Source organism: Balearica regulorum, chromosome 23 (genome assembly GCF_011004875.1).
Source record: "Balearica regulorum gibbericeps isolate bBalReg1 chromosome 23, bBalReg1.pri, whole genome shotgun sequence".
Lineage (NCBI taxonomy): Eukaryota > Metazoa > Chordata > Aves > Gruiformes > Gruidae > Balearica > Balearica regulorum.
The window spans coordinates 2,668,796-2,694,684 of NC_046206.1; the positions used below are offsets into that span (position 1 = coordinate 2,668,796).

The window sequence follows — 25,889 nt, forward strand, 5'->3', positions numbered from 1 at the left end:
CCCCGGGACCCCCCGCTGCCCAGGCAGGAGGCGGCAGGCGCGGGCAAAGTGCAGACACTTTAATGCGAGTCCCTTCCCAGCAGACCCACGCGCGGAAAACACACGGAGACCCCCCGGTGGGGAGCGGCGACGAGGGGGGGGGGCCACGCAGCGGCCGGCACCCCCCTGGCACGCCGAAGGAGACGCGAGTGGGGCCTCCTGCCACGCCGCCGCCCCCGCGGACGCACGCACCCCACCGCCCACCCGTACGACTCAGGCACTGAAGAGAGACCCACACCCGCGTGGCTCGGGGGGCCACGGGGCCACCGGCACGACGCTCGCCCCGGCCCCTCGCACCGCGGGCGCGCAGACGCAGAGCAGCAGCAGCAGCAGCAGCACGTTTTCCAGTGTCGCTTGCCACTGAGGACGGGTGCCCCGGAGGCCCCCCAGCCCCGTTTTTGGCTACGACGGGCACGTAGCGGCAGGGAGGGACCCGGCCGGCAGGGAGGAGGCGCACCGGGACCCCCGGGGCTGCGTGGGGAGGGGGACGGAGCGGTTGGCGGGACCCGCAGCACGGGCATCCCTCCCCAGGGGCACGCGTGACCCTGACGGGTCCCCACTCCCGGGGGGCTGTGGCCGGGCGTTTGGCACGATCCCAGGGCAGCGGGCGGCTGGCGGCCCCTAGAAGACGTAGATCTTGTCCCGCTGGACGCAGTCCAGGTCATCGTCCAGTGTCAGCAGCACCTGCAGAGCGAGGGGAGCAGGGCCGCGGTGAGCCGGGGCGGCCGGGGGCAGCGGGCAGCCGTGCTGGCGGCAGCCGACACCTACCAGGAAGGAGCCAAACATGGCAATGGAGGAGAGAAAGTGCCAGATGTCGTGGTCGTCAAAGAAGTCGAGCAGGATGCAGTCGCGGTTGTGCTCCCGGGACTCGGCCGGCGTTTTCTGTCGGGGACAGGGCTAGCCGTCACCGCGCCGGCCCGTGGCCGCCCCACCCGCCCTGCCGTGCCGCGCTGTGCCGTGCCGTGCCGCCCTCCCACTCACCTGCCAGGTGCTGAGCCCCTGGAAGAAGAAGAAGAGGGCGAAGCCCCAGACCACTGAGGTGCCAATGATGCAGAGCAAGGGGATGAGCTTGATCCGCTCACCGCTGCGGAGCTGCGGGAGAGGCCAGGGTCAAAGTGCAGGCAGGAGCTGGCAGGGGTGCCCGTCCCTGCCCTGCCCTCCCCACCGGGCACGCAGTGCCCGCACAGCCGGGCAGGGGGCTTGGCTCGCACCTTCATGATGATGTAGAAGGCAAAGTAGAGGAGGAGGTTGCAGATGCCGATGGCCAGCAGGTAGGAAGCGAAGTCATTGGGGCGGACAATGAGGCCGTAGGCAGCGCTGGGGAGGCAGGGGACAGGCAGCGGGGTCAGCGCAGCCTGGGATGTCCCCCCACCCACTGTCCCCAAGGTGTCCTGGCATCCCTGGCAGATCGAGCAGCGCATGGGCACACCGAGGCCGCCGCAGCTACGGGGGGGACCTGCTGTGCTCAGCTCACAGCTGTCACGAGCTGGCAGTCCTCAGCCCAGCCCCAGTGGCGGGGACCGCAGCCGGGGGAGCTGTGCCGCAGGAGTGGGGTGGGGGCGGCAGCGGGGAAGGGGAGCGCCGGCCGGGTTGGGAGAAGCGGGGTCTGGCATGTGCCCGGCTCCTGACTTACAGCGACCAGTTGATGATGTTTCCCATGACCAAGAGCACCATTCGATCCTGCAAAGGGCGAGGGGGGGCTGTGAGGGGCAGGCGGGGGGGAGCGCTGCCAGGCGGGGTCTCCGCAGAGCCAGGGGACCCCGGTGCCGCAAGCCGTGGTGCCAGCACTCACCACGTACATGGGCCCGCTGCACTGCCGGACGCAATCCGTGTACAGCACGTGCAGGATCCTGCGCGGGATGCCCGAGTCTGCAGGGAGAGGAGAGGTCGTACTGGGGGGGGTGCCGCCACACTGCCCCCCAAGTGCCCGGATCGCCGCAGCGTCCCCCCGCCTCACCCAGCTTCCAGCGGCCCATGTAGTAGAGCTGGGTGCTCAGCAGCAGCGTGGCCACGATGTGGATGACGGAGAAGACGATCCAGAAGGCCGTGTTACCCTTCCCAAAGACCTGTGGGGCGAGCGGGGTGGCGGGCAGCGGGGCCGACCAGCCGGGCCCCCCCGTCCGCCGGCACCCGCTGTACTCACCACGCCGACGACAGAGAAGAAGATGACGAGGGCCAGGCAGGCGTAGGCACTGTACGCGCTGGCGTTGATGTCCGGGTGGCGCTTCTGGTAGAGCTTCAGCATGCAGAGCCCCGCGATCATGTACATGAAGGAGGTGTCTGCGGGGGGGGGCAGCGGTCAGCGGGGCAGGGACGGCCCCAAGGCGGGCGGTGGGGGGCTGGGGGGCACTCACCGAACTGGAAGTTGGTGTAGTTGGGGCAGACGTGGTAGCAGGCGCTGAGCAGCCCCTCCATCATGAGGGCGGTGCCCATGGCATAGAACAGCCCGAAGTGTTTGGGGATGCCGCACTCCTGGGGGGGCGAGAGGGGAGGGAGGGAGGGAGGGGAAGCGGGGGTCCTGGGCGACCGAGGACCATCCCCCTCGGGCATGCAGCCCGGCAGCCGCCCGTCCCTTACCAGGGCGTGGGCGTCATTGCGCATGAGCGCCCGGTTGTAGTTGATCTCCCGCTGCAGGATGATGAGCAGGAAGAGCAAGCCCAGCAGCACGTAGCCCAGGTTGCTGAGGATGTTGTTGAAGGCGCTGCGGGAGGGGGATGTCCGGACTGTGGGAGCTGCGCACCCCTCTCCCTCCCTGGGGCACGGGGGCCCCACCGCAGCCCTGCCCAGGGCATGGGGACCCCCGTAACCCACCTGAGGTTCCCCAATGGGTGGGCACACAGAAAGTTGTAGTAGCAGATGTCCTGGTTGCCGGTGACGTTCACCACCTGCACGGGCACGAGACGGTGGGATGTGGGGACACGGCGGGACAGCCGGGGTGCAGGCATGTCCCCATCACGGCTGGGGAGCACAGCTGGGGACCCCCAGAGCTCCCGGGAGCCCCGATGGCTGCCGCCGTGGACACGCTTACCGTCTGGTAGGTGATGACGAGCTGGACGACGGGGAGGGCGTAGAAGACAGCGATGGTGGCAATGTTCCTGGTAGAGGCAGAGGGGTCTCAGGGGGTCCCTGCTGCCCGCCCCGGGTCAGAACACTGCTCTGCGCCCCCCATCCCCGCTGTCCCCCACTCACCAGAAGTAGATCTGGTACTTCTTCCGCAGCACCCGCTTGTCCTTGCGGGCCAGATCGGCCACGCAGAGGTATTTCTGGAAGGAGAGGCAGGTGGAGGGGCTCGCCCTGGCCGGCGGGGAGCAGCCGGCGGGGGGGCCTGGGGCACGAGGCGGGACGCACCTTGGTGCGGATGACGTTCTTGTCGTAGTCGATGTCGGCCAGCGTGTCGTAGTCATCCTCCTCAACGGAGCTGAGCGAGTCCAGGCGCGGCCGGCCGGCCACGTTCTCTAGCGACCGCTCCCCTGCGGCCGAGCCAGGGCCGTCAGCAGAGCCACCCAGCCGAGCTCCCCTCGGCGCCCACCCCGCGGGACCCCAATCACCCCCAATTAACCGCTTGGCCACCTCCTCCCCAAGTCACATCGGGGACAGGCTCCAGCTCCGTGCAGACCCCTGCGCTGCCCCTGCCCCGCGGACACACGCTGGCTGCACCCGCGTGGGCAGCGTCGTCCCATGCCCTGGTTCCCCGGGGCTCCGCCGAGCTGGGGACGGCTGGGGGCCGGGAGGATGATGTCCTCCCCCTGCCCTGCAGCCCCTCGGGTGCTGCCTTGCCCGCGGGGGGGGCTGCTGGGTGGCTGCCCTTGCTCCGAGGGAGGGAGGGAGGAGGGAGCAGAGGTGCTCAGTGCCCCGGGCGCAAGCTTGGGGCAGGGCAGATTTTGGCTTGATTGGCCCGTCCCTGCCCGGTACCAGCATCTACCCATGGCAATGCTCAGCGGCCTCATCGGGGTGGAGGACGTGCGCCGCTTGAACTGCTCCTGGCCTTCAAAGGAAAGTGAGAGTTACTGGAGCAGGAGCGGGGCTGAGCCCCGGGGAGGGTTCCCCAGCATCTGGCTGTCCCACCCGCGCCGATGGAGACCCCGCCGCAGGCTTGCACGGAAGGGCTGGCCACCTGGGGTCCCGGGAGATGGAGAGGGGCAGAGCCAGGATGCTGCCGGCAGCACAGCACCGTCGGGGCAGCCCGGCACTGCCCAGGCACGCCAGCTCTGCAGGGCTGCGGCCGTGCCAGCCGCCGCACCGCTGCCCCGGGACTCACCCGCGTAGCCGTAGGGGACCTCCGTGGAGCCCATGCTGTCCGTGACGCCCTCGGCGCTGCCGGAGGAACCGTTCCCTGCAAGGATGGCCAGACGGGGTGGGCACGGCCGCCTGCTGATGGGCAGGGAGGCGAGGGGAGGGTGCACGGCACTCACCAAAGGAGCCGTAACCGTAGCTGTCGTAGGGATGGTGGCCCAGGAAGGAGTCGGGGATGCTGCAGTTGTGCCCTGCGAGACAGGAGGGTCACCGTCAGCCAGCGGCAGCCGCCCACCGCACCCCCCACCCAGGGCCATGTGGCCGTTTGGCACAGAGCAGTGCCCCTGCCCTGGCACGGGAGCTCGCTCGCAGCCGAGGACAGAGCAGATGCTGGCACCTACCCAGTAGAGATGCTGGGAGTCCCGGAAAGCCATGGAAAGAAAGAGACAGACTTGGTGAGATGCCCAAGCCCCAGCGCAGCCCTGCCAGCCCCAGAGCGGTGAAGCCCGAGCCCCGGGATGTCCCCATCTCCCCGACGTCGGGGTTTGTCCCCAGGGAGCTGGGGGACAAGCAGGGCTCAGGGGGACAGTGAGGACCTTCTGCAGAACTGAGGGCTTTGTCATGGGCTCGAGAGGGCAAAATAACTGGGAACCTCCAGCAGACCCCTCCACGTGCCGCTGCCACCGGCTGCTGCCTCCAGCCCCTCACCCGTGTCCAGGCTGGGCGAGTCCATGGCTGCCAGGAGCCCCTTCCTCTTCTGCTGCCTGCCGAGGGAAGCAGCCGTGAGCAGCGCCGTGCTGGCACCCAGGGACGAGGGGGCACAGCACCCTGTGCCGGGGACAGGGGCAGGACAACACAGCACCCAGGGGCTCAGCGCCCGGAGGGGACCGGGTGGCCGGGGCAGCGACGCCCGGGAACTCACCGGCAGTTCTCCCAGCAGGCGATGAGCAGCGTGAGGACGTAGAAGGAGAGGAAGATGCCCAGGCAGAAGAGCACGCTGCTCACATAGGCCTCCGCTGCGCAGAGCCGGGACAAGCCCTCAGGGGGAGCGGCCGCCCTGGGGACCTGCCGTGGAGACCCCTGCGGAGCCCAGCACCCCCCAGCCCCGAACGGCCCCCCCCCAGGCTTACAGGTTATGGCGGGCGACACCGTCACCTCCAGCATCTTCTGCCGGTTGTGCTGATCCACGGGTTCATCTGGAAGAAGGCACGGGGGGGTAGATCAGCCCCGCCACCTGGCTGGGAGGGGAGCTGTGCTGCCCTTCCCCACTCCTCTGCCTGGCTGGGGGGGCTCAGCCCTCTGCACGTGCCGCTCTTCTCCCTATCCTCAGCGTCGCTCCCGCCCGGGCGTACCTGGGGAGGCGTTTTTGGAGAGGGGGTAGTAGGGCAGAGCCCCTCCGCACGCTTCATCCTCCGTCTTCACCACCACCACCACATAGAAGCTGTTGCTGGGGAAATCCTTCTTCTGCGGCAGCCGACCCAGGGGGGCGAGAGACAGGGGTCAGCGGTTTCCCATGCTGCCCCACGCAGCCAGGGCTCCCCGGGGGGCTCGGGGCCACCCCGGAGCGATAACCTCTGCTACCTGCACTGTGATGGCCGCCTTCTTTGTCATGGTCTGGTACATCCCGATGAAGGCCACGTTGTTGTCCAAGTCGTAGACAGGGCACTGCGGGGGCGGAGGGGCCGTCAGACCCGTCGGGCATTGTGGGTCACGTAGACCAGAGGCCCCACTGCCCAAACCTACCAGGATGTCCTGGATGGAGATGACGGAGCAGGGGAAGGCCATGGCCGAGGTCACCTTCACGATCACCGAGTCCACTCCCTCGGGGAACTCGTACTTGAAATACTGGGGGGGGACAAAGGGCCCGTCAGTGCCACCGTGGCCGCGCTGTCCTCCCTGGGCACAGACCCTCTCCCACACCACGCCACGCCACGCCTCGCCAGCTCCTCCTCACCTGCGGCTGAGCTGCCGTGGCATTGAAGCCGAACCTTTCGTTGGTCCTGCAGGGAGCACGGGAAAGACGATGGCTGGCGAGGGGAGCCCGCAGTCCCGGCAGGCAGCCCCTGCAGGCAGCGGGCAGGCAGGGACGGGGACCGGGCTGTGGGGCTCCCCTCACCGCAGCACGAAGTTCTCCACGTGGGTGACCCGCAGCTGGTAGGAGGCGTTGAGGGACAGCGTGGAGACGTCCACATAGAAGTGCTGGGTCTCCACCTCCGCCTTGGTCTGGGGCTGGCAGAGCGTGCGGCTCACCTCCTGGTACGCGTACTTCCGCTGGTACCTGGGCCGGCAGAGCACCCGCCGAGCTGTGCTGCACCCGCCGCCCCCCCCAGCCCTGCCCGCCAGGACCCCCGCACCTCGGCCGGCCAGGGGCGCAGCGCCCGTCCCGCAGGTACTCACAGGCCCCGGAGGATGAGCGGCACCTGGAAGGAGACCACCGCCTCCTTCTGCCTCACTACGAAGAGGACGGGCAAGTCCTTGTGGTCGGAGAGGACGTTCACCGACACCCGCACCCCCTCCGTCTGCGGGGAGAGCGGGAAGGCGAGGCGTTGGCCGGGCAGGACCGGCTGCCGCGGGCTCGTCCCCGGCCGCTGGACTTTGCTCGGCCTTCGTGGCAGAGGATGCCTCCCCGCCGCGGGAACGGCGGGCGGCCACCGTTTCCCCCGCCGCGCGCCCCAAAGCCCCGGCTCCGGGGGACCCCGGGCGAAGGGGAACCCGCGGGGACAGCGGGCACGGGCCGGTCCGGCCACCCCGCCGGCTCACCCTGTTCCTGCGGACGCTGTGGTTGAAGGCGTAGATGTTGAGCAGGTCGGCGTCCACCCAGTCGGCGTAGGTGGTGTTGAAGCGGGCCTCCTTCTCCTCCACCCGCCGGCGGCCGCGGGGCTGGGGCAGGGCGGGCGGCAGGGCCAGCAGCGCCCAGGCCAGCAGCGCCCAGGCCAGCACGGCCGCCCCGGTGCCCGGCATCCCGCCAGCATCCCCGGCCGCGCCGCGCCGCTCCGAGCCGCTCCGCTCTCCGGCCGGCCAAGGTCCGCCGGGGCGGGACGGGACGGGACGGGACGGGACGGGACGGGACGGGTCAGCCGGGGCGCGCCCGGGCACGCAGCCCCATGGTGAGCCCCGCTGCCGGGGCCGGGGCCGGTGCGGGTCCCCCGGGCCGGCGCTGGCCCTGGTGCCGATCCGGGCGGGCGCTGCCGGGAGAGCCCCGGGGGCGGCGCGGGCGGCGGAGCCGGGTCCCGGTGGCGGTGCCGGTGTCCGCAGGCGGTGCCCGGTTCTGCTGCCGCTGCCCGGTGCTGGATCCCGGCGGTGCTGCCGGTGCCCGGTGCCGGTAGTTTGTATCTCCCCGTTCCGCAGGCAGCTGTAAACACGGGCCGGCGGTGACGTCACGCACCGTCACACGTTAAAGGACCAGGCCGGGGAAGTGACGCGGCGGCGGGCGGCGCCGGGGCGCGGGCGTCCCCTGCCCGGGGGGAAGCGGCCCCCTCGGCCAGCCCTCGTCCCGCCGGGGAACCCCCGCTCCACGGGCACCCCTGCCCTAGGGGGACCCGGTAGGGGAAGCCCTGCCCCACAGGGGACCCCCGAAGGGAGTCTCTGCCCCATGTAGGACCCCCCAGGGGAAGCCCTGTCCCAGAGGGGAGCCCCTGCCCCATATAGGACCCCGGAGGGGAACCCTTGCCCCGTATGGGACCCCCGAGGGGAGCCCCCACCCTGCAGGGGAGCCCCAGCTCCCCACCCCGGCAGCGTTGGGAGACGTTTTGCGCTGCCCACGACCTCGTTCAGGGGGTTGTCACGCTCCGACACGTGGCAGCGACCAACTGCCACCAGCCGCCCTCGCCGGCGACCCGACCTGGCCCTGCTGCCAGCGGGGGGACAGGGATGCTGCCAACCCCCCCCGCCCCCAGCACCAGGCTCGGATGCGTCGGTGCGGCCGCCTGGTCCGGACAGACGAGGTGGGGTGAGCGATGCCGGAGCCGTGACCAGCCCTGGCTTGCCGCAGGAGGAAATCCTGCTCCAGCTCCCTCCTCGGCTCGGGGACTCCTCCCTGCGCCAAGCTCCAGCCTGCGGCCAGCGGCACGTCTCCGGCTGGCGCCGGTGACACCAGACCACTCGCCCCACCCGCCCACCACCAAAATCCTCATGCGTGGGGGTACGGAAAAATTCCCTGCGAGGCGAGGTACGGCACTGCGACCGCACGGGCGCCTTTCCCCATCCCGCGCTCCTCTCTGGATTTTTCGGGGGCTCCCGTGGCCTCCCCTCCCATTTGCTGCACCCTTCGTCATCAGAGGGTGAAGTAATTTAAGGTAATTTGAAGTTTTTCCACGGCTCCACTCGCTGGGGAAGCGGGAGCGAAGCTGCACAGCATTTTAGCGCGCATCTCCCCAAAGCAGCCCTGTCCCAGCTGCGGACAAGCCTCCCGCTTGCCATCCTCTCTCTAAGGGCTTTGTGGCCATTATGTCACGTTTTACGCATATGTGATTGGGGTTTTTTTGGTTTTAAAGGCCGTGCAGAAACAGCTTGGCCCCACAAAATCTCGTAGAAAGGCATTTTCTAGGCTGGGACTGACATCCAAGACCTCTGCCACCGGTTGCCCTCTATTCTGTGCGGGACAAACGTCAAGAGACCAGAGCGCTGCTGCTATTGTGCACTTTATTTCTACAGGTCCTCTCGCCGAGGATCCCAAAGCACTTTTCAGACAGTCTGCGCGTTGTTTCCAGGTTACGGGTGGTGACGCTGACAGCAGATGGAACGACTTGCTCAGGGACAGACGGACGCCCGTGCAGGAGCTAGAAGCAGAACTCCAACCGACTCCTAAGCCGCTGCTCAAACTTGAGTATCGCCTCCGCTGGGACGACTGTGAGTTGGGTTGGGTGGCGATGGGCATGCCCTGTTCATTTCAGGGCTATTAAAAATAAATCGCTGAGTAATCAAACACAAGCTCATGTCCTGTCGAGGGTCAAAATACCAGTGGGCTTTACCTGCAGAGCGCTGCTTACAGCTTTGGGTACAGGACCTGAGCTCTGCGTGGTGAAAGGAGAGGAAAAATGAAGAAAGAAAAGCCCCCCCGACAGCGCGGGGAAAAGAACAGATACTACACGAGGAGCGAGGAACCAGCCGAGCGCGGCTCCGAGGAGCCCCGGGAGGGCACGCTGCAGGTGGGAGGTTGGTTCAGCAGCTCTGCGCAGGGCAGCACCTCCCCAGCCGCTTCCACAGCCCCGCAGAAACGAAACGAAACACGTCACCAACACCCAACACAGCGAGGGAGAGGAGGGAGGGAGGGAAAGACGCGGGCGCCTAGGCACACGCACACACACACACGCTGCAACACGGTGGGGTGAAACATTGACATTTATATCGAAATATGCACTAACAGAGTGAGTTCTACCAGCCGATGCATTTTTGCCAAAGCAGAATCACAATTTTTTTGTCCCGGGGAAGGCTCAGGGCGGTGAGCGGGCAGTGCCTCCAGGCAGGCAGGCAGGGAGGGCAGCACGCAGGGAGGCTGCGGCCCCGTTTCACACACTGTACGGTCCTCACAGGTCTGCGGGGTTCCAGAGCCGGAACCGAACCTTTGCTACACAGAGGCGCTTGGTTTGTAGTGCTAGGTCAGCGAGGAGGGGTTCTCCCTCCTCCTCGCCCTCCCAGAAAACCTCGCAGGCGTGAGCGGGACAGTTTCTTACTGGGCAGCGACAAGCAGAGCTGAAGTCTGAGCGGAGAGGAAGCCGTCTTCGCTTTCTTTGCACAGCGCCAGCACGTATCGGAGATGGTTACGGGAGCAGAGAAGGAGCGCCGTGAGCACCGAAGCGAGCGTGGCACCGAAGCGAGCCGAGCCTAAGCAGAGCCGTCCTCGATCACGCTGCGGCGGGCTCAGGAGCCTGCCAAGCCTCTCGGTCCACTCGGCAGCCTGCCGAGAGGGGCTGACTCGTGGCCCAGGCCGCACGGGTGCTGAGTCGAGAAACCAGAGCTTTTTACTGGAAGAGTATGTTCCTGGTTAGCATCTCTTTAGCCAAATGCAGCGACAGCGGGGAGGGAAGCAGGGATGCATAGATTAAACTAGCGCGCTGCCTTTTTGCGCAAGCCTAGAAACCTGGTGAGCTCAGAGGGAGCAGAAGGCGTCCTTCCCCCAGGAACCCTCCACTGCAGCATATCTTTAACGTTTCATTCTGCACTCTCCCTTGCCCAAACTTCTCCAGTGAGCATCTAATTGGAAGTGCCAGCAACGTTCCCTCAAAGCCCGTCCCGCGAGGCAGCATCCCTAGTCTGCTTCACGGGGGCAGAGAACCGCGATCCCTCCTCTACTGCGGCGCTCCGCGCCTTCCTACTTCTTATCCTGGTAAGTGGAACGCTTCATCCTTCCTTCATCTGTGTGTAGATCACATATACTGGAAACAAAACACACACTACGCATGCAATCCAGGCAGAAATCCTGCTATGATCAAACCTACAGGGAGAGGGGAAGGTAGTGGGGACATTAAGGTATTCCTTACTGCTAGGTTATAGACTGCATTAAACACCAGCACCCTTTATTATAAAAAAGGGCGGACAGACTATACACAGTACCTACGTACTTCATTGCAGCAGGGCACAGCAAGCAACCTGGACACCTCAACACCCCTTGCTCGAACCACACTACGAAGTGCCCGCTAAAAAGCTGTCCGTTCCTCTGTGATTTACCCGCCGAGAGGAGCCGGCGTCACCCCGGACCCCGCTCACGCGGGAAGAAGCACAGAGATCTGCGGCACGAACCGCAGCCGAGGTCCGCGCAGCGCCGCCAAGCTCTTGCCCCGGCAGGTAAGCCAAGGAGGAACAGAGTTTGTTTAAAATTGTTTTATCTGCAAGTATAGTTATCTGTTCACCTAGGGCTCTGCCTTTCGGGTCCAAACCGGTGTGTTTTCTGAAAAAAGACATCCTTTCACTTTGAAATGAAAGGCTGTTTTCATACCATCCTCAGCAGACTCCAACCAGCCCTCGTAACCAAAAAAGAAAAAAAAAAACCCAAACGAAAATCCCACCTAGCGGCAGCCCCCAAAGGAGGGCACCTGCCCCTCCAGCTGCCTTGGCCAGAGGTGAGGAGCAGCGTCTGGGGCAGGAAAAGCTACGCCTTGACCTCACCTTTTACTGTAAGAGGCTGTAGTTGCTCAAATAAAATGTTTCGACAAGTAAAACAGAAGCGATAACGAAATATACACCTTGGAACCTGTAAAGCTTCAGACTGATTTAGGCCTTGCAGACAGGGGCTATTCAGACAGGTTTCCTTTAGGAAAAAAGGATGTAACAGTCATACTTAAAAAAAAAAAAAAGAGAACCAAAAGGAGAAGAACAAAGAGCGCTGCAAAGAGCCCTGTGGCATGGGGCATCTCGGAGGAGTGAACTGTCGGTTCCAGAGTCGCGAGGAAGCGACCGCCTCGCGCGGTGTTCACCGGGTAATTAAAATCCTAAACTGAGCAACTGTTAAAAGCCAGCGACACCGCAGAGAGACAGGAGCAGAGAACAGGACAGCCAGCAGCACCCGAATGAGGCTGCCCCCGGGGAAAGCTGCATGGGAGGAGAGGAAAGGTGCCCCAGCTAGCAGGCACGGTGAAATAAGCACAAGAACAAGCACCTGGGAGTGTTACGCGAGTTAACCGTTCCTTTCTTTACGTTTCTGAATTCCAGTTTTGCGCTGCTTCAGAAGGAAGGAGGGAGGAAGCAACAGGCGTCACTTAACCCCCATCCCACCCCGAAAAAAACCACAACAAACCCAAGCCAAGAAAACTTTACAAGGTGGGACCGAGTTTGGAAAAATGCATCCGTTCTGGCTTTCGCAAGTGGAATGTGATTCTTGTTCACAGGCTAACACACAGAGCACGATCCCTACAGCCAGGAGCGGTGAGCCAGGAGCTGTGCGCGGGCTGTCGGAGACAGGCTACGGGGGTTCTAGGACAACCACAGAGCAACAAGACATGAGAGGGGCAGAGAGCGACAGTCCTGTTCTCGGTTTAAATGAGGAATGGTTTAAAAGTAAAACTCTTCTTCAGCTAATTTCCTCCTGCAATAAAACCAACCAAGCCGGCCCTCATCTGTACAAGACCAGTTAAACATTAGCCTTCCCCCTCAAAACACTAGGTACGAACATCCGGTAACATTCTACAATGGAAAGTGCTTTAAGAAAGAAGGATTCTGTAGTGCCAGTGACAGAACTGATCTGATGGGCTGGATGATGCTGTTGACGCTGACGTCAGCTGCTCAGGCCAGGGCAGCTCGTTTCTCCTCGGGGGTCTCCTCCAGCAGCTGCATGATCAGTTCGTGGAGGGGTTTGCAGATCTTGGCGTAGCCCCCTCCTGTCAGGTGCAGGAAATCAAACATGTCATGGTACGAGATGGTGCCGTCTGAGTGCACGAAGCCGACGTCCACATCCAGAAGCTGGACGTTGGGCAGCTTGGGGAGCGAGGCTTTTAGCAGGTGGTTCACCTTGGCATTCTTCTGCCGCAGCGGGTTTGGCTTCTCTCCGCGAGGTAGCAGGCCCTGGCACGAGAAGGAGACAGAAAAAGAGCTTCGTATGACCTCGACGGCATAACAGCGCTTGCCTTCCCTTCCAATTCAGGCTGCCTTTCACGACTTCAGATGTCTGTGACGAGGGGAACTCGTCCCTCGAGTCAGACTTTGTCCACTCAGACCCAATCTGAAACGCTACGGAAGGAGCCAGAGCAGCTACAAGCACAGCCGGCACAGCACTCGCCTGCGGGGTTTTTTTTGTTTTTTTCTCTTAAAGCGTCAGTTTGCGCTCTTTGCTAAGCTTTCGGCAGAGTACCCAACGCCATTGCCCAGCTTCTCAACAGGAGGAGCACCGGCTAACCTGCCGAGACGAGGAACCAGCTAGGGTTTCCGATCTCAGCTCTGATCTGGGCACCCTTTTTGTCCCTCGCAGGGCTGCTTCAACAACATTTCTAAGCGGGACAGCGATACCGCTAAGGGAATGATTACCCCCATCTCCGGAGGGGCCGACAGGACGGCTTCTGCAAAGCCGAGCCAACGAGGGGAGGCAGGCATGGAGCGGAAGGTAAATAAAGCGACTGCCCTCCCCCGTAATGACCAGTAACGCCCGGCGTCGCAGAGGCACGGTACAGCCGACGCGGGCCTTCCTCAGAGCAGTTTGTTTTCACAGCGCTCCCAGAGACATACCAGTACAATAACTTTGGCCTGTGGCTGCTGGGTGTTTATCAGGCGCACGATAGCCTCGATTCCACCTGCTACTTCTTCTGCTGTGTTTTCGTGGTTATTTGTTCCAACCCAAACAACAATGACCTACAAGGAGGAAAAAAAAAAACGTTTCCAACTTTTTCAGAATGAGTCACAATGAGCTTGCTGACCCTGAAAACCCTGAGTAAACATCATCCGCGATCAGCGAGACGCACGGAGGGCCAGGCTTCAGGGCAAAGCAGGACTGCACGAGGTCGTCGGCTGTCAGTTATTGCCGATTTCTGCAGAGCCTCTTACGAGCTTCAGTTTCGGCCCTCAGTACAGATGAAGAACTGGTACTACTGGAGCTTTTCTGCACAGCCTCAGAGCTCTTTGCTCGCTCTTTGTTAAATACTTCACCGTCCCTTTCTAGAGGCCGAGAACACACCTCAGGCCCCAGAGACATGCTGCAACTCCAAACTACACCCAGCTATCGTGAATCGCAGGCCTGACCAGCGTTTTTGCTAGGACTGGAAGGCCACCTCCGCTTATCGGTGACACCTTCCGATTTGCACATTCAGGAGTGTAAACCCTGTGGGAGAAGTACAGCTCCGTTCCCCAACACCTCCGCTTCAGCCAAACACGTTTCAATACCTGACGCACGCTCGGCGCCAACGGTTGCTCAAACGGTTCTGTTAAAGTAACAGCTCACTCTGTCCTGTGCCACTCAAGCACTGACGTCTCTTCTAAGTCAGCACAGGGCTGGTTTTCTGCTTATACCTTGGGCTTAATGTTCTCCAGTTCCCCGTTCTTCAGTCTCCATAGAACGTGTCCTGTGGTGTCTCCACCGATCCCAAAATTCAACGCGTGAAGCGGTGAGAAGAGCTCTCGCCATATCTGCAATCAGAAATCAATTTGCTATTTCAGAGCAGCATCCCGATCATGAAGCACACCGCACGGACAAGCGATGACTCCAAGGACAACGAAAGGAAGCGGGGCAGAATAAACCCGGAGGGATGGCAGGAAAATCGGATCGGAGCAGGAGAAGTTGTCGGCATCACACGTGACCGCCGGTTACTGGATTAGAGAGCGCGGCTCTAATCCCTGTAAGCCCACCAGCCCCCTCCCTATACCCGTACCTCATACTGCTGTAGCAACTGCACCATGGAGTCGCCCACGAAGAGCACATCGGGCTCCTTGTCTTTGCAGTCCAAGACAAAGCGATTGTGCTGTTAAAAGAAAGCAGCAAGGTGAGCTGACGGTTCCTCGTCACTATCTCTGCTGCAGGACAGAAAGGGACACTTGCCCAACCAGTTTCCCCTGCTGCAGAACTGTGCCATTCATTCCCTCCCTCCGACACCCCTCTCTGTGTTAACTCGCCAACCGCTGCACGCTCCTCCTGACTACACAGACCCCAGCAACAAGCTCGGCTCCGGTAAGAGCAGCAGGAAATTCCTCCCAGCTCACGGGCCAAACGGAATATTTTCCGAAACGGTTTCACCGGGTGGCTTTCAGGTCATGCAACAACGCCGCTTTTTGCCTTGATTCATCGTTGCAAGACCGACACGAACCACCAGCCGTGGGGCAGTGGAGCTGTTACGACGTTGGGGTGGGAACTGCGGCCAGACGGGGCCTGTGCAGCGCTGACCCAACAGCCTCCCCCAGTAAAGAGGATTTAACCCCCCCCGTGAGCACACAGCCTTACCTGGGACATCCACCTGTCATCTCCCTGAATGTCTTCAGCGGCATGTGGAACTGCGGCTGGATTTGAGTCTCCCTGGCTCATTTTGTTCCTGAGGAAAGAACATTTGCAGCGGCTACTGCAGCGTGCTAGCGCCGGGGAAACGGCCGGCTGGCTCGAAACCGCTGCACTTCCTGACATTCACAAGGGACAATTCTGGCCGATTCCTACGTGTGTTGACTGCTGGCCGACAACTGAATACATTTTATTCTGCGCACGGCTGCCGGACCGACTCTGCAGCCAGACCTCCTGCAGCCATCTGCCCGCTGGATGTTTAGGCACGCGACTATAACGCTCCAAGAACCCACAAAAAAGCTCCTTTTGGAGGATGTCCTGCAGAAGCTCACCTCAGCTACGCAAGGCCTGGATAACATAATAATAAATGCTAATAACCCGAGGATTAGCCCCTATTAGCATCAAGATACCCAGCTTACAACTACTGAGCTCCGCAGTTCAGGTGGATTATCTGGCTTCAGGGCACAGAGCACCACAGCGGTACCGATCCCGAAGGATCGAAAGCAGGAAGAGCACCGGACAGCGGGCTACTAACGCTTCCAGCTACCGCCCCGAGCAGGGGCCGAGCCCAGCCCTCCCTCCCGAAGGCCGTGCGTGCCCGGGGCAAGCCGCAGCGCCGGGCTGCAGACGGGAGAGGCTGCACTGAGCTCGGGGCCAAGGCAGCGGGCGACGGGCCGGAACCGAACCGCTCCTCCGGTGCTGGAGCTGCGCTCCGGATCGGAACGAGAGGCGGCAGCAATCCCGGGCCCGCCGCCCACCTGGACCGCCCCGCTGGCAGCGGCACCTGCACCCAGGTGGCAATCACGGCGGGGCAGGCCTGATAAGGGCGGCTTCCCGCCACCGCCCCACCCCGCCCGGGCAGCTCTTCCGCCGCGGGCGGTGGCTCCCCGCTGTCAGAGCCGCCCCGGCAGCCCTCCCTCCCCGCGATGGGGCGGAGGAGCCCTCCCGCGGGTGCGCGGGACCCTCGCGGCCCCTGCGCCAGCTCCTCCGCGGGGCGCGGCCCGGGGCCTCCCCGCTCCGGCGCGGCGGGGCCGGCGGACGAGGGCGGCGGGGTGGGATGGCGGCGGCGGCCCCGGCTGGGCCGGGCCTGCCCCAGCGCCGCGCCCGGCCCCGTCCCCGCGCACTCACGGCGGCTGCGGCTCCCCCCGCGACTCCATGGCGCTCTCGGGCGGGCGCCTCCCTCCCCTCGGCCCGGGCTCCCACCGCGCCTGCGCCGCCGCCGCTTCCGCTTCCGCCGCGGCCGCCCGCCAACCGCCGCTCGCGCCCCCCCCCCCCGCGCCGCTTCCGGCCGCGCTGCCGGAAGTCCCGCCCAGCGCTCCGAACGGAGTGGCCCCTAGGTGGCGCCCGGCCGCGGCGGCCTGGCGATGACGTCATTCTCCCGGCCGTGACGTCTGCGGCGTCATTCTCCCGTCGGCGAAGGGAGGTGAGGTGAGGCGTGCCCGGGGCGGGGCTAGGCGCCTCGGGGCCTGGTCCGAGGGGGGAAACCTCGGGCGGGTGGTCCCTAATGGCCGGAGGGTGGCTGCTGGGTGACGCCTGGCTGGCCCAGGGCGCCGTCAGCCGTGACGCCATCGCGGTGTGGGCGCTGACCGGAGGGGCGGGGGCGGGTGTCGCTCGCTCCCCGTTCGCCGTTCCCTCTCGGTTTTGCCTCCCGCCCTCCGCGCGGGGGCGCCCTCCCCGGCCCGGCCCCGCCGCCAATGCGGAACGGCGTCGGGGCGGTGACGCGCGGGCGCGTCACGGCGGCGCTGGCGTCACTGCGCCCGCCTCCCGGGGTTGCCATGGCAGCCGCCCGCCCTCTCCCTGCCCCCCCTCCCTCCCTCCCCCCCCGCGGATGAGCTCACGCGGTGCCGCAGCCCCGAGGGGGGGGGTTTGCTCCTCGCAACAAGATGGCGGCAGCGGCGGCTGCAGCGGCGGCGGCGGCGGCGAGCGGCGCGGGGGGGCCCCCTCCGGCCCCGCGGCTGCCCCCGGCCCCGCCGCCCCCGCGGCCCCCCGGGCCCGCCCGCATCGGCTACTACGAGATCGAGCGGACCATCGGCAAGGGCAACTTCGCCGTCGTGAAGCTGGCCACGCACCTGGTGACCCGCGCCAAGGTGAGGGGCCCGCCGCGGCCCGGCACGCGTGGGGCGGCGCGGCCGCGGACCTCTGCCCACCCGCCACCGGCGCGGCGGCCTCGCCCGGCCCGGGCCCCGCGGAGGGGAGCGCCGCCTGCCCCGCCGTGCGTGGGGCCGGCCCCGAGCCCGCGGGTGGCTCGGCCGGGGCCCGCCGGTCCGCCCGCCGTGCGCGGGTGTCCAGCGCCGGAAAATTCCCTTCCTCGCCCCGTCGTGGGGTCCGGGCGCGGCGGCGAGTGGGGGCAGAGCCGGGGCGGCCGCCGCCGGGGCGGCTGTCAGCGGGCCCTCGGCCCGGGCAGGGGCTGGTGACACTGCGGTGGGCGACACCGGCCGCTCTCCAGCGCGGCTTCTTGGTACGGGTGGTCCCGCCGGGAATTTCGTCTGCGTTTGTCTCGTTTTCCCCGGGTAAATAAAGATGGAGGTGGCACAACCGGGTGTTTTGCGAACGTGGGGGATGCCGCCTGACGTAAAGGGCAACACCGTCAGCCCGTGGCTTAGCGAGGGCTTGAAGAAATTATTCCTTTCGAGTCTTCCAGGGCCGTGCCGCAAAAACGCGAGGAGCAGCGTGAGAAAGGGGCTTACCGAGGGAGTGGTTCTAGTGCGCAGGTGTCTCCAGGTACGGGTTCCTTCCCCGGTTGGCAGCCTCGCCTGCTCCGTTAGCCCTCGGAATACGGCAGGAGATCCGTGAGGAACAAACGTATCGCTGCAAAAGTCAGGATCTCGTCTGTTACGTCGGCCTCTTTGCGAGGGTTTGCCAGCGCAGGCTGCTGGTGGCGGTACTGGCGTCTTCGCCAGAAACTGTTGCAGGATGAAAATTGGGGTGGAAGTGGAACCGGGGACGGGGAGCGGACGGGCCCTGACTAAATCCCGCTGGCCCGTGCGACTGCCCTGCGCTGGGCTCCCGTGGCAGCGCTGCGGGTGGAGGCTGTGGAGAAGGCTTTGGCTTGCATGCTTTTGTTGCTCTGCTGTAGACTTCAAGGGTTATGTTACGTTGAACCATTCATATAAATCCAAAGTTACTTTTCATTTGGTGAAACTCAGGCTTTTTTTTGCCCAGATAACACAGTAAAATGAATTTCAGGGTCTAGTTTAAAATCAGTTACTTAACGCCTCCTAGACGGTTCTTTCCAGAATCAGGTTCTATTCGCCTGTTGCGTATGAACTGACCCGTCTGTTTCTGTGCCTTCCTAGATGCTACAGTCTCACCTGCACTTCAGCTCCTGCTGCTTTGTGCAGGGCTTGGCCATTGTTTTCCCCAGCTGAACTTGGCTGGTGGAAGCAAGGGCGATAAGTTCAGACGCTTCACATGCGGGAGGCTGACCCTCTTGAGTGGAGATAGCTCCTGTAGCTGCAGGTTGCATTCCTATTTTCAGCCTCCCTCGTTGAGCCGAGGTTTCTTTTGAGTGGTGCTGGCTCTGAAGTTTGCAAAATACCGAAGCGGAGATGGGCTTTTGCATGGGAATAGTGGATTTTTCTGAAGGACGGCAAAACACACGCAGGCTTGTTCAACAGTGACAGGGCTGAGGCTGGGTTTTACACGTGGTTTATGGATGATGGAAGAGGATGCTGAGCTTGGAAAAAAAACTTGTGCTTTGCTAAACTGTAGTTTACGCTCGTTCCTACTGCCGTGAAATGACTGAGGGTGGTTTGTTGGCTTCAGGAAGCGGCGCAGGTCTTTCCTGGTGGGATGGCAGATGTAGTAGTTGCCTCTGCCACTGAGCCTGGTGGAGCATGTGAGTTCCTACAGCGGTGGGTTTGGTGCGCTTGCACATTTGTTGCGGGCAGGAGATGCAGTCCCTCTGAACTCCGAGTGCTCTCGGAGACCGGGGAAATACCTGTGCTGGAACAAGTGCCATCTGTTCGGCTGTGCCGGTGCCTGGAAGGCTGAGCTGGAATAGCTTGGAGCTGAAACTTGACCTGGAAGCTTTCTCTGCTCTGAGGTCAGATTTCCTTTCAAATCCCAGCCTCTGAAGAGTGCCAGCAAATGGATTGCTTTTTGCCTGCGATCCTGGACTGCTGATGTTTGTGTTCTGCAGGGTTCCTGCTGTCCCTACTAACTCTGGGAGAGGAGTGGGGAAGGAGAGAGGAGCTACGTGCTTCAAGCTCTGGCACTCATGAGGTTTGAGGGGAGCTATTGATGTAAAATGCCTTGGGAAGGGCCAATCTGTATGGGAAGGCCTCTTTGGATGGCAGCGGTAATGCAAAATAATGCTACCGAGAGCTTGTTTTCATCGCGGTAATACTTCTTTAATCATTTGACTTAAAGCAAAGCCTTGGCAAAATGGTCCCATTCAGCGATCTGAAAGAATTCTTTGATCACGAAACGCGAACGTAGCCCCATTGCTGAGCAGCCCCTTCCTGAGGTGATCTCTCTCTCTCTCTCCCAGTAGTAGTTGCATAGAAGAATCAGGCAGCAGCGTTCAAATATAGCCACCAAATCCCTGCACAAACTTGACCCCGTGTCACATTCTCTTAGAGAAAAGCTGGTTTGCTGGTCACAGCCCCTCCTTGGGAACTGCGCTCGGCTGACGTCTCGAAAGGAATTCCAGTGTGCACGCCTGCATAAGCTTAAAAATATATTGTACCCTGTCTTTTTAGACCTTTTCAAGAGGGGGAAATTAACAGCTCCGAAGGCTTGTGCTCGTTGCTGCTCCTGAATTTAAAGGTGGCCTACGATGAGGCTTTGAAGGCTGTTTTCCTCTCCAATGGACGTTTACCAGGTCAAGCGGACTTTGACATGACATCTGAAGATAATGGCATGAGCGTTCCTGGCTTGTGTCCCCTTTTCCCTAAAAAAGAAAAGCGGAGAATATTTTGGTGTCTGTTCTCGTGTTAAAGGACCGGGATTTTTCCAGCCGTTTTGAACTTCAGGACTGGGTTTATTTACAGAGAGGAGGAGAGCGTGTGCTGTGTGCGCCCGGCTCTAATGGTCTGGCACATATTGCTGACACAGAACACTGCAGTTTACATATAGCTGAACTTCACGAGTTGAATGTGGGTCAGCAGTGTTGGGGACACTAACGAAAGGGAATCTTAATCATCCTAAAGGGCAAGAGGCCTGTATTCATAATTGTCTCTGCTGGAACTGATGGAATAGAAGGGAACAGTTGACAATTCATGTATTAACCAAGCCTGCGATTTACATTTGGTCCCTGGTTATCCAAAGTTGGAATCTTGCGCTCTGTAAGAGAGCGCTGCTCTGATGGCTGGACGGGAGCTGGAGCCGCTGCTCTGACTAGGATTAATTGGGCACCTGCAGGATAGCTTGCAGCAGCCCCCCTCTTCTGTTTCCTGCCTTCTGTCCCCCCTTCCCTTCGTCTCTTCTCACTTTCACGAGAAACCCTTTCTTCTTTCTGTTCTAAACATCTCCCGAGTGACCTGCTGAATGAATTGTTTTCCACACAATTTCCATTTAGAAGTCATCCAAGCGACTTCATTAGAATTCCAGCTCTGCTCAGGCGCTGGAGTTGGTTTTAAGACTGCGTTTTTTCGTAAGGTTCAATGAGCGTACGTTAGCGGAGGGGACTTGGCGAACGCGCTGTGAAGCGCGTACCTTGTGTTCCCGTGCTCTTTGGATGTCGCGTTTCGGTCTTCAGGAGCTATTGGGGATGAGGATGGAGGAGAGGGACCTCTTGTGACCGCTGTGCAATGCCAAAAGCTCTCTCTCTCCTGCTCTTACTCCTTCCCTTCCGCTAGCTACAGTGTGAGTGGGGACCCAGCCAGACTGCGGAGCGTACCTGCCACAGTTGAACTCCCCCTCTGATGTTGTCACGAGTAGCCCGTTGCCGTAAACGTTAAGACTTCCCTTATTCTGTGAGTTCAAACCGTTGCACTGCACGTATTGATTGTTTCACTGGGAGGTGAGTATTAATTTCTGCCTCCGTTTTTTCTCTTGGCGATAAGAATTCGGAGTCCTGGAAGAACATGGTGACCTCCCAAGTCCAGGGCTCTTCCTGCTGGGCTGCCCTAACTTCTTCCAGCCTGGTTGTCCACTGATCTTTGAGTTCCTGAGCATTTTAAGTAATAGCTAGGTAATGGCCAAAGCTAGGAACAAGTTTGACCCGTGTGTAATGGCATCCCGTTTGAGGGGCTACCTGAAGCTGTTCTATTGGATAGTAACCCAAAACCACGATGCTTTAATCCTTGGCAGAACAGAGCCCTTCTTCTAGCATCACAAGCACAATTGGAGAAGGGCCAGAATTATGCTGATTTATATTTTTTTTTCTAAGTTTGTAGGGAGCTGAGCCTTTTCTGGAGAATGGGAGGCATCTTTACTTTTACTTGGATGGGATGTTCCCTTCTGTGGGAGAACCAGCTTAGTTTCTATGGTTTGTCTTTGGGTGAGCTGGAGTCAGCAGCAGAACAAATGTTGTACTGGAACTCTTGGAGGTGGGCATTGTGGTGCTTAAAACCAGGATAAATGTCCAGCTGGTGGTGGACTTTGTGGATGAAGAAGCTTTGCTGCTCTGGAAGGAATCGGGCTCCATTTGGCATGCTTTGGTTGCTGAATGCAGGAGGCTCAAGAAGCCGTGACAACTTGTCTGGATTTCTCGCTCCTCAAATGCCAAGCGCTCTCAGCCCAGTGGGTGGAAAAGTCTCGGCGGCTGCTCTGTCTTGCTCTTCCCTACCTTGGATGTGCAGTGACGAGGCACGTGGCTCCGGGATGACCACAGATGGCTTCCTCTAGTCAGCGCGCCGAGTGTGAGAATCTCCGAGTAGGCTGCGTGCCGGTATGCCGTGATTCATCGTCGTCACGTCAAATGGCAGTTGTTCAATACTGGCGCTGCACATTTCGTAATGAGCTGTGTGAGGGCCTCACACGGTCACTGTACCTTAATTGTTTTCCTTTTCTTTTTCAGTGTTTGTTGGTGCTTCACCTGTCCTGCTGCTCATTTCTCTTGGCCGTAGGAAAGGCTGATGGTTGTGGATCACCAGTTCCTCAGGCATCTATTACGCCGCTGCTCACGTGGCCTTTGTTCTCATCGTTTGTATGCTGTGAAAGAGTTGTATTTTGGTTCTCATTTGGTGGGGAGATTTAGTGAAAGCCTAAAAGCTAGAAATGGACTTTGCCTAAGCATAGTTGCCACCATGGAGATAAGAGGGAGTATTTCTTAAATGTCACAGAGGCATTGGCCATATCAACTGCAGGCTGACGTAGTGACATTTTATCTTTCATTACAACTTTTTTCTTGCTGCAGCAAATAACATATGATTACCAAGAGATTAATGCAAGAGTGCGATTAAACTTGAGGCCAAGCTGCTTCTCGATGAGTCTGATGGCACAAACATGTAGAAACGGGGCTGGGAGAGCCAGCTGACCGGCGATGTTCCTGCAGGGGAAGGGTGAATGAACGGCCCTATGGCACCTGTCCTGTGTTGAGCCTTTTCTGGTGGTGGGAGTAGTCTAGAACAGCCAAGATAATTAGTACTTCTCAGCCATGTCATTATTAGCTTAATTGGGGGGTGAGGTGGGTACATCGTTTGTACCTTTTCAACCTGGCTGCTTCCCGGGTCCCTTCCTCCCAGATATTTGCTGTGCTGGAGCTTTGGGGCTGCTGTGGCAGGAGACAAGGTGAAGCCGTGGGAGCAAGCAAACGCTAGTCGACAGGGTGGTGGTATCTTTGGGCAGGTACAGAAATGGCCCCTGGGAGGAAAAGTAGTCTCCGCTGACGGGAGTGGGAAGAGGAATGGCTGTGACACACAGAGGATCGGTGTCTCTTGTCTTGGTAGGTGTCACGCAAAGGTTTTGTGAAGGCTGTGGAGCCTTACTGAGGGTTTCTAGAGCCCGTGTTCTCATTCGTGTTCGAAGGAGGAATCACGTTAGAGGGAAATAAGGAAATAGCAGTGTGTTGCTGGGAGACTGGGCTCCTTGGGTATTAGATATTTTCACAGGGAAGCAGCAGCTGAACTCCCGCTTGCCCACGTACTCTCACTGGGTCACGTACCAGCCTTGTGCAATTGCTATGGGAATCCGCTAGCCCCAGCAGCTCGCCCCTTCTTGATCTTGTCAAGATGATTGCGTAAGAGCTGTATGTTTCTCCCCATGAAAGTAAGGCTTTAGGAAGCGGCTCCAGTGTCGGCAGCAGAACAGAAGCTGCAGTTTGTAGTGGAAGTTCTCCCCGGCTGAAAAGACTCTCATGTGAACTGTGACTTCCCCTTGTGAGCACGATGCGCCATGCAGGCGAGAGCGGGACTGGCAAGCGACAGCGCCTGAGCGAGATGCTGCCTACTGCCGAACCTGCGTGAGCAAGGGTTAAACCGGCTCAAGTGTCTCCCTTTGGAGCTCGTCTGGGTTTGAGTAGGGCGATTTGGAAATTCTCTAGTGAAGCCATTGTACTCATTGTTACAGACAGGGCCTTTCTGCTGATCCCGGTCCAGGGGTTTCATGTGCTGCATTAACACTTAAATGAAGAAACCATGAAGGCTGATTCATTATTAGTCATTATGTCTCTTTTTCTAGTAACTCTGACCCCAAGTCTCTATAGTTGAGGCTAAACCTCACCCTCTCTGTTAAATGGCCATCAAAGGGGTTCCATAAAAAGGGAATTATGTGGCTTCAGCCAAGTTTCAAAGTAGTCGAATCATCCTAACCCACACAAACAAACTCCCACGCCCGGTGGAACTGACACGTTGTGCTCAGAAATAGCACAACGCTTGCCTGCAAGTGCGGGGGGAGCTGAGCCGAGCCTTGCTCTGCTCCTTGGCAGCGTTCAGGCCTGGTCCTCGCACAGAACAGGCGTGTTGGGAGTGACTCTAGCGTGCCTCCCAGTGAGGTGCAGGACTGTACCGTGGGGACGCAGGCTGAAGCCTGGAGTTCCTGGCCAGGGTAGCTTTGATTATTGATACAACTTGGTTATTGTATGCAGGTGGTGGGAGTGCATATGTTCTTTCTGGAAGTGTTTTGGTCACTAAAGGTTTGAAATGAAATGAAAGGGGTAAATGCAAGCGTGGGTTTCGTGCCCCTTAGCTGGAGTGCACACAGGTATTCACACTGCGTCGTGCAGAGCGGCTGTCGTGGGCTGTTGACGACGAATGCTTCGCTGAGAGACATCCCCACGGGAGTCGGGGAGCTGGAGCTTCCAAGAACTCATCTGAAGGAGCTGAGCGGCAGATGCCGCGGGAGAAGAAAGCGAGGACGCGAATCCACATACAAAATGCTCTTTGGGCACAGTGGAAGGTGCAGCTGAAGTGGGGTGTTTCACCTGGCTTTGGATGTGAATGCCTGGGATTGGCTGGTGATTCAGCCCACCCTAAAATAGGTCAACTGAGCTGCGGAGCAAAACTGCCTGTTTCTTTCCCGTGACTGGAGTGGGAGCTGGCGTGGCCAGCTTCCCAAAGCAAGGCAGCTGAGTCCTACCTCAGCCGTCTGCATAGGGCCTGCTCGCAGAAGCGCTGAGTTATTGTCTTGCTTTGCAGATGGATGAAGGGACTGCCCTAAGTTTTGATGTTGTGTAATGCAGAGAGTGACTGTGTTACTGACAGTCCATTTTAATGTTTTCATTATAGTTCGGTATCTGCTCGGTGTTTGCTACTTTTCCATATGGTTTGGCAACTGGAAGCTCTGCCTTCAACTCTTAAAGTATCTGATGCAGTTATAGTACATTAATTATCGAGTTTCAAAGATGGTTTAGAAGAAAAGGAGTCTCTGTAGGGTATCAGCATGCGACTGCAGGCCCGGAGCTGGAGGCTAGAGTGGTTTGACAAAGAGCCAGGCACAGGACAACTGTCAGAGCTCCATTAGGAGAATGCACGCCTTGGTGCTACTGGGAATAAAAGAGAATGTGGGGCTGTGGCAGCAGATTAAAGTATGTCAATTAAAGTCTGGATTTGGAGGCTGTGTACGTCTGCTGCCTTTCAGCAAGCAGATGGATGTTTCATGTCTCCTACCAAGAACTTTTAAAATACGGTTAGTCCTGTTGGAAGTAGTTTTGAATGAGATGGACCCAGTGAAGTGCTTTTAAGGCTGAGAGAGTGCATGTGGATTTCTGCAACAGAATGTGGGACAAGCTTTTGTAAGTGGGTTTTTTTTTTTGCTTCTTCCCATGCATAGGATGTTACGTGGAGAAATATGTATGTAATGTGCATAGAGGCATAATGGTGATGGGCATCTGAAAGAACCATGGGCACAAGGGGTTTTGTAAGGCTCAGGGATCTACTGTCATTCAGGCTGAAATGTTCCTGAATTTTCTCCTGTGTTCAGGCTCATCAGGTAGTTCCAGGTGTGTTTCTGGTCCCTCTCGGGGGACAGCGTCTTTTGAGCCCTACGGCTTCTTGCTGACGGGCAAAAGCAGCTGAATTGGAGCTGATGAGGCTTCACCTAAAAACTAATTGTAGCATTTCACAACACCCAAGTCTTTTTTTAACGGAAGGAATAAGTTGACAAGTGGTATGTAATTGTGTGTGAAGTCTGATCAGATAACACGTTCAATTGCAGCGGTGATCCTAATTTGAAGCCGGTTCCTGTCTGTGAGGTAGAAGGATACAGTCTGTTCAGGTATCGTGCTGCTGTCAAAGGAGTCTGGAGTGGTGCTGGTGCGCAGGTTCCCCCTGCTAGGGCAGTGTGTGCGTCCGAGGGGAGGTAGGCTTAGCTGTTTACATCTTCTGGG

The 25,889-nt window shown here is 60.1% G+C and overlaps 3 protein-coding genes and 1 long non-coding RNA gene across 13 annotated transcripts in view; 2 read left to right on the top strand and 2 right to left on the bottom strand.

Annotated features, from left to right (window-relative positions):
* Positions 1–44: 44 nt before the first annotated feature.
* Positions 45–7,635, bottom strand: SIDT2 (SID1 transmembrane family member 2). Of its 4 annotated transcripts, XM_075774409.1 has the most exons (28): positions 7,033–7,635; positions 6,670–6,791; positions 6,389–6,550; positions 6,227–6,272; positions 6,016–6,117; positions 5,854–5,937; positions 5,625–5,736; positions 5,403–5,468; positions 5,195–5,288; positions 4,981–5,036; positions 4,674–4,685; positions 4,452–4,523; positions 4,298–4,372; positions 3,962–4,024; positions 3,388–3,509; positions 3,229–3,302; positions 3,068–3,134; positions 2,851–2,924; positions 2,617–2,740; positions 2,394–2,511; positions 2,183–2,319; positions 1,997–2,105; positions 1,832–1,908; positions 1,673–1,719; positions 1,251–1,356; positions 1,021–1,131; positions 808–921; positions 45–723 (listed from the first exon to the last, which is right to left on the bottom strand). In XM_075774409.1, exons 1-28 carry the CDS (start codon positions 7,231–7,233, stop codon positions 661–663), a joined length of 2,610 nt encoding a protein of 869 aa, XP_075630524.1. In that variant the 5' UTR covers positions 7,234–7,635; the 3' UTR covers positions 45–660. The 4 variants fall into 4 exon arrangements, with proteins under 4 accessions (XP_075630524.1, XP_075630520.1, XP_075630522.1 ...); XM_075774405.1 differs by lacking the exon at positions 4,674–4,685 and having other exon boundaries at positions 7,033–7,609; XM_075774407.1 differs by lacking the exon at positions 3,962–4,024 and having other exon boundaries at positions 7,033–7,608.
* Positions 7,636–7,659: 24 nt separating this feature from the next.
* LOC142604893 (uncharacterized) lies at positions 7,660–9,293 on the top strand. The gene is made up of 3 exons (XR_012838741.1): positions 7,660–7,866; positions 7,898–8,440; positions 8,926–9,293. It is a non-coding gene; the product is annotated as an uncharacterized LOC142604893 (long non-coding RNA).
* A 301-nt stretch (positions 9,294–9,594) lies between these two features.
* PAFAH1B2 (platelet activating factor acetylhydrolase 1b catalytic subunit 2) lies at positions 9,595–16,443 on the bottom strand. Its single transcript, XM_075774443.1, has 6 exons — positions 16,307–16,443; positions 15,128–15,215; positions 14,562–14,651; positions 14,203–14,319; positions 13,426–13,548; positions 9,595–12,768 (listed from the first exon to the last, which is right to left on the bottom strand). Exons 1-6 carry the CDS (start codon positions 16,333–16,335, stop codon positions 12,490–12,492), a joined length of 726 nt encoding a protein of 241 aa, XP_075630558.1. The 5' UTR covers positions 16,336–16,443; the 3' UTR covers positions 9,595–12,489.
* A 136-nt stretch (positions 16,444–16,579) lies between these two features.
* The window catches only part of SIK3 (SIK family kinase 3), an 83,821-nt gene continuing 74,511 nt past the window's right edge, over positions 16,580–25,889 (top strand). For 4 of the 7 annotated variants that reach the window (XM_075774384.1, XM_075774386.1, XM_075774385.1 and 1 more), the window contains exon 1: positions 16,580–16,601. Coding sequence is in view for 3 of the 7 variants with exons in the window: in XM_075774388.1 (XP_075630503.1) it covers positions 17,062–17,265 (204 nt within the window). In the remaining 4 variants the exon portion in view is untranslated. Of the gene's footprint in view, positions 16,602–17,036; positions 17,266–25,889 lie in introns of those variants that run through there. The other 3 variants (XM_075774388.1, XM_075774389.1, XM_075774390.1) reach the window with 1 other exon arrangement.